Source organism: Drosophila gunungcola, unplaced genomic scaffold (genome assembly GCF_025200985.1).
Source record: "Drosophila gunungcola strain Sukarami unplaced genomic scaffold, Dgunungcola_SK_2 000220F, whole genome shotgun sequence".
NCBI lineage: Eukaryota > Metazoa > Arthropoda > Insecta > Diptera > Drosophilidae > Drosophila > Drosophila gunungcola.
In genome coordinates, this window is record NW_026453381.1 from 31,500 (window position 1) to 41,348 (window position 9,849).

At 41.6% G+C, this 9,849-nt stretch overlaps 1 protein-coding gene and 1 non-coding gene across 4 annotated transcripts; both read left to right on the forward strand.

Annotated features, from left to right (window-relative positions):
- The first annotated feature begins 2,071 nt into the window (after nucleotides 1–2,071).
- On the forward strand, nucleotides 2,072–2,143 carry Trnap-cgg (transfer RNA proline (anticodon CGG)). The gene has a single exon. It is a non-coding gene; the product is annotated as a tRNA-Pro (tRNA).
- A 1,140-nt stretch (nucleotides 2,144–3,283) lies between these two features.
- On the forward strand, nucleotides 3,284–7,948 carry LOC128266006 (xenotropic and polytropic retrovirus receptor 1). 3 transcript variants are annotated; one of them, XM_053002267.1, is made up of 6 exons: nucleotides 3,284–3,454; nucleotides 3,510–4,254; nucleotides 4,728–5,438; nucleotides 6,050–6,350; nucleotides 6,731–7,213; nucleotides 7,698–7,948. In XM_053002267.1, the coding sequence occupies exons 1-5, from the start codon at nucleotides 3,386–3,388 to the stop codon at nucleotides 6,948–6,950; spliced, it is 2,046 nt and encodes a 681-aa protein (XP_052858227.1). In that variant the 5' UTR covers nucleotides 3,284–3,385; the 3' UTR covers nucleotides 6,951–7,213; nucleotides 7,698–7,948. The 3 variants fall into 3 exon arrangements, with proteins under 3 accessions (XP_052858227.1, XP_052858226.1, XP_052858228.1); XM_053002266.1 differs by having other exon boundaries at nucleotides 6,731–7,181; XM_053002268.1 differs by having other exon boundaries at nucleotides 6,749–7,181.
- The last annotated feature ends 1,901 nt before the right edge of the window (nucleotides 7,949–9,849 follow it).

The window sequence follows — 9,849 nt, forward strand, 5'->3', positions numbered from 1 at the left end:
CCACGAACACTCAAACCACAGTGGGCTGCAGGTGAGCCAAAAAATAATTCGTCAGCCTGCGGGGGTCCTGATCTAGATTCAACTCGGAATCCAGTAGCTAAATCGAGCTTTAACTGGGCTTCCATAGCTACCCAAATTCCATCGTGTGTTTTGTTTTCTTGGGAAATGGAAAAGCAAGAAAAGCGGGCAGAGAATGTGTGGTCTTTGGTTTTTTTCCCCTTTTTTCTTTCTTTAGGCTATTAGCCACCCACAGAAAGCAGTTCATTTGGGGATCAGAGGGCATTGGAGCAGACCACCCGGGAAAAGGCAGAGATTCTTTTGGTTTTTCGGTGGGGGAAATCGGATGATTGATGAGGCATAGGCAAGATGGATGATCGGATGTGGATGTGGATGTGGGCTTGGTCTTTCGGATAGGCAATCGAACGATCAACGATCAACGATCAGCGATCAGCGATCAACGATCAATGGCAGGCAATTCAATTAGCCAATTACGCATTGCCAATTGGCAATTGGCGAGTCACTGACATTTGTAATTACACCTGAGCGATGCCATAATTTGCACAATTGGAGCGCGGAAGTTGCACAAGTTGCTAGCAGTTCTGGCCAAGATTATAATGGTCTGTCAGCACTCGCTGGCCAATTGTGGGCCCAATCAAAACGGAAGTTGGCATTGGGTGGTGCTCCGCTTGGAGCACTTGGTACAACCACCTGTATTATATAGCCAGCTATACCATACGATACCTGTCCCCCAATCGATCGGATGTTATAGCTTCCGTTTTGGCGCCATTCGCCGTTTGAGGAGAGGAGGAAGCCATCGGCGATCTTCCCCTCGTAATTGATTGATTGCGCCAATTGCGACAACTGGATTTTCTGGCCAGGAATCGAGGGGCTCTGGAGGCATGGAGCTCCACAAACCTGTCGTCCAGCATACAGTGCGTGAAGATGGGCTTCCTATTGTTTTCCGCACAGATTACGTCTTATTATCTGTGTTATTAGTGGTTTTATTTAAATCGCTTTTTAAATGCATTTAATTTATTTTTCCTTATTTCTATTATTATGCACTTAAAAGATATCATCTGTAATTACACCATAAATGTGCATTGTTTATTTTCTAATTTTTCAATAAGCGTTAAACGATTTTTGTTACGGTTGCTTTTATTATTGCTTCTTTTTGTATTTATTTCATTTTAAAAATGTTAGTATTATTTTTGTAATTTGTATTTATATGGTTAGACTTTATTTTACTTTTTTTGCTGAAACAAAGCATTCAAAAAATTAAAGTTAAATGTATTTTACATTAAAACATTGGCATAAAGTCTGTATGGTTTTTAATTAGTTCTTAATGGCCTATCGCAAGCCCTTTTTTTTTGTATTTGCAAGACATTTTGGCCCGCCCAAGCTTGGTGTGAAGTTTTTACAGGGTACAAAAATTCGCTTACCGTGTGAATGGGTGCCAAGACCAATCCCCTGAACAATTTGTCTAGCTGCAGGCCTCGCCTAGGCGACTAATTAATTATGAATTCGAGCTGGAATTCCGATTGGCCGCTAAGGGGGCGCTACCCTGTGACCCCAATCAGAAATCAGAGTGTGTATTAATGTTCTTATAAAGGCTTCGGGTTAAATGGTACGAAAAAAAGTAACAAATCGATTTGTGGTGGCTGCTGGTTTTTGTTTCTTTTTCTTTTTGTCAATTAATTGTTTTACGGCCATAAATTAATGGTCATAGCCTTTAGATCTGGCAGCCCCAGTTGCGTAATAGTACCCACAATAACAACAATGAATGGGTTCTTGAGAATCTTCAGCCACTCTTTTGTTTTATGTACTTTTTTTTTTGTTGCGGTTTGTCATTGTAGCGGCACTTTTGTCGTAGGCGTCGACTGATCGTCACCCTCGAGCGGCGCCCAGAAGTGGAAGCCCCACAAGACGCGAAGAATCCGAGAGTCGAGTGCGAAGAGAGTTTGGAAGAATTCTTCTGGGCCAAGAGTACTTGTGGCTTTTTCTTTCGCAACTCCAGATTTAGAGCTTGTGTTCATATGGGCTACTTCGCCGCTCTCTTTCACATGGGGTGTTTGGCTCGTTGGTCTAGAGGTATGATTCTCGCTTCGGGTGCGAGAGGTCCCGGGTTCAATTCCCGGACGAGCCCAGGTCTCGATAGCTCCAATTTTTTTTTATTTATTTTTATTTTTATTTTTGCGCATCAGCCGCTGATAAGTTTGCCTTATTATATGCAATTTCGGGGCTCGCTCAACGGGAACTGCAAGTGTTGTGTTTTCTGGGCAACTGACTCACCTCGACTCACTGGGTATGAGTATGGGTATGGGTATTGGATGGGGTTTTCTGACGGACAGGAAGACGATCCACGAGGAACAGCGTGCGAACGCATAATGAGATCGAGGAAGTGACTCACAGACAAGGGAAGTTGGCGACCAGAACCAGAACTTCCACAAAGGTCTGAGATGGCTGGATTAATTCACCAAGACAACACACACACACACAGCTGGTCACAAGTAATTAATTATTGATTTAAAAATAAAGTGTTATTCGTCTTGAAGCTTTAATTATGGTTATTAGTTTTATTGGTTGAGCTCAATTATCACTGCAACTTGGGGGAACTTACCATTTCCTAATGGTTTATTGTTTTTATGTAGAAGTTATTTTTTAAGACGCTTAAAATAAAAACCAAGTTAGGTTATAACTAAATATTAACGCTTAGAGTTTTTAACAAATAAATATAAGGTTTTAAGGATTTTTAAGTATTAGTTTAATATTTAAGTAGGAATATAAAAAATGTATCCTTTTTTGTTTTGAAAATGAAAACTTTTTTTTAGACATTTGAAATAACAATCAAGTCAGGCTATTACAAAGTTGGAGTGGTTTAATCTTAATCTTAAATACAATAAAATGCAATCCATAATTTAAATATTTTATAAATGTTATAGATTAAATGTTATATATTATGAATATTTTAAGTGTTTAAGTTTTAATGTTATTATAAATTAACCATTTTATTGAGACTAAACAGTTGCTTATATGATATATTATGAATATTTTGAGTGTTTGAGTATTAATATTAATATAATTTGTATATAATATACATTATAAGCTATAACTAATGTAATCTGTTTTTTTCTTTGCAGGTATGTCTTACTTGGTTTTCATCTATTAAGCCCCACCAATTCAAATTCTGTGAACAAAAAGGTAAGGTCTATGATGTCAATCAGAAAATGCCAATTGAGGGGCTGGTGAGATAGTTTCGTATGGGAATTTCTAGTTAGGCCGGGGTACTGCCAGGAGAAAGATGTCAGAATTTGTAGAGCCTTGTGAATTCAGCTGGTCTTAGCCGTACAGAAGCCGCACCTTGGGGGCCTGCGTGCCCGTGCCGAGGATGAAGTTTGGCAAGACTTTCGAGTCCCACCTGACGATCGAGTGGCGCCAGCAGTATATGCGATATGCGGTAAGCTGGATAAATTGGGTTATAAGGTGTACCCCCGAACATATGTGCAACCTAGGAGCTCAAGGCGCTGATCAAGCAAGGCGTCGAGGATGCCCCCTCGCCACTGAGTGCCACGGACTACGAGGTGCAGGCCTATTACAGGGCCTTCGAGGAGACCTTCCTCGCCGAGTGCCAAGTGGAGCTGACCGGGGTGAACAACTTCTTCCTGGAGAAACTGCTCGAGGCGCGACGCAAGCATGGCCACCTGAAGCTACAGCTTTTGGCCTACTCCCGCGAACCGGGACACGCGACCAGCGAGGCCTCGCTGCAGTCCCAGTCCCAGTCCCAGTCCCAGTCCCAGTCCCAGTCCCAGACCCATTCCCGTTCCCAATCTCACTCGAGAGTCAAGAAAAAGAAGCAAAATCACAGTCAAAAGCGAATGACCCGTCGCCAGCTGAGCTATGCCTATGCCGAGTTCTATCTGAGCCTGGTGCTCATCCAAAACTATCAGTCGCTGAACGAGACGGGCTTCCGCAAGATATGCAAGAAGTACGACAAGAACCTCCGGTCCGGAGCGGCGGGCAGCTGGTTCGAGCAGAATGTGCCGAATGCCCCGTTCACGGATGGCCGCCAGCTGCAGCGCATGACCGTCGAGGTGGAGGACCTGTACACGGCCCACCTGGCCGACGGGGATCGATCGTTGGCCATGGAGAAGCTGCGGGTGCCGCCGCTCGGGGAGCCCACGCCGCCGGCGATGGTCTTCCGGGCGGGCATCGCCCTGGGAATGCTGCTCATGCTGCTCCTGGCCACCGCCATCAGTTGTAGGTTGACTCCACTCTCTCTCTCTCTCTCTCTCTCTCTCTCTCTCTATCCTTCAATGCCCAGTAAAACAGCTAGGCTCCAAGAGAAATCGAATCCTTACCTTGGTTGTCTAAGATTCCCCATTTGATATTTTCTAGAACCACCATTTACGGATTGGTAAAACGACTTTTATTGGAAATAACTTCCAAAAATTAATATAAGCTTCCTACTCAAAGCTAACTTTATTTAGTGGGAATTTTCTCAGTTTTCCCTTTTAATATTATACAGATGGAAATAATTTCCAATTTAAGCCTTTCAACTGTATATCTATATCAGAAACCTAGTAATAACACATTTTGTCCCGATTTGTCAATGTCATGTTCTCAATCACATTGAGAAATCGGGCAGAATGTCAAACTGGGCATTTGTAGGACATGATACCTTGATAAATTCGATTCCTTCTGCTCCCATGGCATACAAACCCTTTTGGTAGACTGGAAACTGCCTCCGACGAAGGACGAAACGCCGGGCTTGATGCGCCTGTACCGCGGTCCCTTCACCTGGGTGATCTTCAACTTCTACATGGCCGCCAATGTGGCCGGATGGCAGCGGGCCGGGGTCAACCACATCCTGATCTTCGAGATTGACCCCCGGAGTCACCTGCAGCCGGCGACCTTCCTGGAGATCGCCTGCACCTTCGGCATCCTGTGGGCCCTGTCGATGCTGGGATTCCTGCACCACAAGGCCATGGGCATCACGGATCCCTTCGTCTTCCCGCTGGCCCTCATCCTGATCATGGTGGGCCTGCTGGTGGTGCCGCTGCCCATCATGAACTGGCCGGCCAGGTGGTGGACCATCCAACTGGTGGGTCGCGTGATCACCGCTCCGCTGCACTACGTGGGCTTCGCCGACTTCTGGATGGGCGACCAGCTGAACTCGCTGGTCACCTGCATCGTGGACCACTACTACATTGGGCGGTTCTATGCCGTGAGCTGGCTGCGATACGAGAGCTTGGCCAGTTGCTTCGAACCGGATGTTATGGTGCCCATAGCCATGTGCTTGCCCGGATGGTTTCGATTCGCCCAGTGCCTGCGGCGATTCCGGGACAGTGGCTCCAAGTCGGTGAGCTACCTGATCAATGCCGGCAAGTACGCCACCACATTTCTGGTGGTGCTGTTCTCCACGCTGCGAGGAAATTCGGAGGGTAATCGTTGGGGTGGGTCGATTTGGGGGCCCAAATCTCGATTTTGCCAAAGGCGCTATGTCTCTAGAATCACGTTTGAACCTCTTTATTTAAAAACGAAAAATACCGGTTTTTCTTAGAATTTTCGTAGTAGCCTTTAAAATTGGTAGATTTTATTATTATTATTAATTAAAAGAATTCTATTGTAAATCGCAGGGGTAAACGTTTATATATATAGATAATTCAAAGAAATATTGCCAATTAATCTAAATCTCTAAATTCGCATTTGACCTCTCTTTTTGTAAAAGAAAAATACTGTTATTTTCCTTAGAAAATCAATTTTAAGAGAAACTGGTCGGTTTTATTTTTTGTATTAATTTATTATTATTGGTAATATATATTATAATATTACCTATGAATCCAAGTCTCTAAAATACTGGCTTTTCGGAAAAATTTAGATAAGTAGTAGTTTTTAAAAAGTTAAATATAGAACAAAGACTTTAATTAATTTTCAAAAGCTAAGAAACAACATTTGACAGATTCGCTCGTAAGATTTATCCCATACAAATCGATTTACCCTAGTTGTAGTAGTCCTCTAAACTCTGGTTATGCCAATCAATCCTGACCCACAGGTGGGTATGCCAACACGTTCAGCAATCCGTACACCTGGCTATTCCTCGCCAGTTGTGTGGTGGCCACCGTCTATTGCTACTTGTGGGATGTGATCCGCGACTTTGGACTCTTTAGAGTCATGAGGGGTGAGCACATATTCCTGAGGAAGCAGCTCGTCTACTCGCAGGCCTTCTACTACTTTGTGATCGTCGAGAATCTGCTACTGCGCCTCTTTTGGGCCTTTGAGTTTGCCATTCTGTATCACAACCTGATGACTCCATACAATATGAAGACGATCAGTAGTATCCTGGAGATCACTAGGTGAGAGCGGGTGCTAACATACCACTTATTTGGAAAAAACCCCTTTCAATCTGAGAATATGTTTATCTAAAGAGATTAATTGTAAAGTTTTAATATCAACGTTTTCGTTCATAATTATTTGTTCGATTTAATTGTGGAAAATGTCTTTCTTAAGAGTTTAATTGTACAATTTTCAAACCAACGTTTTTGTTCTATAATTATTCCCTTGATTTTTTGTTACAAATTTAAGAAAATTTATTATTTATTACCTAACACTTGGGTAGAAAAATGAATTAAGAAATTGTAATTTTATAAACTAAAAGTCTCGGAAAAGTCAAAAGCGTTTTTCCACTTAACCAATTTAAGTCGTGTGTAAGTGCTCCCGTCTTCGTTGAGTGTAGCTTGCCCCTGCCCCTTAGGCGCTTCATTTGGAACTACGTGCGCCTGGAGAACGAGCACTTGTTCAACTGCGGCAAGTTCCGGGCCACGCGGGAGATCCATCTGGCCGCCCTGAATCCTCGCCAGGAGCAAATGCTGGAGGACATGATGGACGAGTCGGATGGCGTGTCCAATCGCCACAAGTCGAGGGAGCGCGTTCGCCTGGGCAAGGAGTACTTCTAGAGGCAGCTGCCTGTCGTCCACGCTTTTGCCCCCGATCGATCTGCTCGTTGATGGTCCGTCGTCGTCGTCGTCGTCTTTAATTAATTCATTTGTGCACAAATACAAGTCGGATGGAGGGACAGACGGACAGGGAGACTGAAGACTGGAGACTGGAGACTGTAGACTGGAGACTGGAGAAAGGGAGCACGAGGAGCACGCGCCAAACCGGTTGGCCAGCTGCACCCAAATGTGGTAAAAGTCCCCCGGATTCCCTTCTTCATGCAGTAAATATAGATATATACAGCTGCGGTCAAATTAGTAGTAGTTTTTTAGCATATGAAAACTGATCAACCAAACATATTTGGAAGATAGTTTCAAACATTTTTTTTTTCAATGGGCTAAATTTAAAATTTAAATTTAAATACTTAAAAAAATTTTTAAGAACAACTTTTTTTTTAAATATATTGTTTCAAAATAAAATAACAAAGATTTTTATATGATTTAAAAAAATTTTTTTTTTAATTAACCTATCACAGTGTATAGTGAGTATGAGGGATGAACATAATTAACAGTTTTTATTTCCTTGAAAAAATTAAAAAATAACAAACATTTTTTTTAACCTAATTTATTTTATTGTTAAGTAAGCATTATGATAGATTAAAAGAAATATAGTCCCATGCATTTTTGAGCACTTTACTTTGTCCCACAACTAGTATTTTGACCGCAGCTGTTTATATACATATATATTTATATATATCGCCCGGTCAGGTAACAATTGTCATTGCTGGAAAAGAAGAGGAGCGAGGAGGCGATGGATCCTCGTGGCGAGCTCCCGATCACGGATCGCCATCGACAATCTCTTAATTGACTCGCATCGGGCCTTGATTGGCCTCGCAATTAGCCAAGCTGCGGAGCTAATGGAGATAATGGCTTAGGAGCAGGAACCTGAGGATGATCTCACCGATCACCCATTCTAATCCCGTGGAGGCCTTTCTAATGGGAGAAATGTTTCGCTTGCATATTTTGTACATCATGCTTCCTACATAAAACATTGACTGCTTAAAAATGAATAGCTATTTTTTCTTTTTAATTAGTTAAACAATTGAATATGGTTGAATGGTTCCAATTTCAAATCCGAAGTCATCTGAGATGATCAATCTTTGGAGAATCTTCTCGAAAGAATTTCGTTCTCTCAAGGCTTTATTATCTTTTTGTTGGATATATAATTTTAGAGCAGATTATATATAATAAAATTGTTTTCGAAGTCTAAAGTCCTCAGAGGTCGAGGCTAAAGCGATTTAAGACTTATTTCCAATGTTGCAATGACCTTAAGAACGCCAAACCTGGCTAATAGGCTTAGATTTAAGGATTCGCTGGCCTTAACCTTTTGTATGGGTATTGAAACCCTTGGGCAACCTGAAATCGGATAAGCTAAACAAAGGATGACTCTCGAACCATTTCTGATCCTCTTTCTTTGCTTTTTGACTCTTTTGTGTAATTTGATAGGCAATCACATTCCTTCATTTGGGGGTTTTTGATTTTTATCAGGCAGGCCACACTTAGAAAAACATTCTTAAACATTCTACAAATATAATAAACATTTTTCTTTGATAATTAATTTGGTGAAACTGTAAATTTAGGTGGTTAAAACCGTAAGAGGTGCCAAATATATTCATATATTCTTTTGTCAAAATATACCAATACAAACGAATACGAAAGTTTTACACAGGAAAAGTCTTAAGTATTAAAAGTTTATATTCAGTTAATATTTATTATTAGTCTTGATTTTTTTCCCACTGCATCTTATCTTTCATTTGGAGCCAACTCTTTAGTGGTTGACTTGAGCACGAGTCAAACATAAATTTGCCATTGACTTGTTGATGTTGCTGCTGCAGTTTGCTGATGCTGCTGCTGTTGCTGCTGTTGCTGCTGTTGCCGGTAAATGGCAACTGCAATTTATGCTGCTTGTCGCGACCGGCGACGCCAATGGCAATGTCTCCAGAGAAAAGCGGAGAAAGGGAGACGGCTGCTATTATTAATTGCAGCCGCTGCTGACGATGTTGCTGCCGTGTCAATTAGGCTGCCTGCACAGCAGCAACATTGCAGCATTGCAGCAATTTATGCTGCATGTTGCTGTTGCTGTTGCTGTTGATCTTGGTACAGTTGGCCGCGTTGCACACGCGCCAAAAGCAGACCAAAACAAATAAACAAACAAACCAAACCAAGCCAAGCCAAGCCAAACCAAACGAAACCAAACGAAACGAGACCCAAACAAACAAATAAAAGGCAAACGGGCAAACAAATCCAATGTGAGTTCGAGTGCGAGTACTCACAAAGTCCAATCCGAAACGAGTGGAGCCTGGCCAAAAGGCGACAACAACTGGCCAAACAAGGCCCAAACGGCTTTGAGCCAAGTTTTTTTTTTGTTAGGAGGGCTGCTCCTTAAGTTTGGGAAAAAGGCTTAAATAAATCAGTTGATCCATCTAGGTTTTAACTGATTAAACATCTTAGTTTTTGTAAAACTTTTTGAAAGTATTAAAATATTTAGGCAAATCACCTGGTTTTAGCCATATTTTACCAATAGTTGTCTTTTAAGAATAATTCAAATAATTAATGATTAGTATTATACAATTAACGTACTAGTTCTTTAGCCATTTTTAGCCTAACTTGTAAAGTTCGACGATATATATATGTTCGATGTTACAAAACAAAATAGATTCATTAGAAAAATCTATTTTTGTATAAATGTAAAATGCAATTAATAGATAAATGATGTATCATATTAAATCAGACATTAACCAGTGAGACCACCAACTAATTATTATTCCTAACCATTCGTATTTCTTGATTTATGATTACTTCTTCTAACCCTATGATGTGAGTGCCCCCAGTGGGCAATGTCCAACTTTGGGCATAAGGC

Bases quoted from the DNA above. Each gene is read 5' to 3' on its own strand.
- LOC128266006 (XM_053002267.1), top strand. From the start codon at position 3,386: ATGAAGTTTGGCAAGACTTTCGAGTCCCACCTGACGATCGAGTGGCGC. The intron at 4,255-4,727 runs GTAGGTTGACTC...CCCTTTTGGTAG, and splicing joins CCTGGCCACCGCCATCAGTT to ACTGGAAACTGCCTCCGACG. The intron at 5,439-6,049 runs GTAATCGTTGGG...CCTGACCCACAG, and splicing joins GCTGCGAGGAAATTCGGAGG to GTGGGTATGCCAACACGTTC.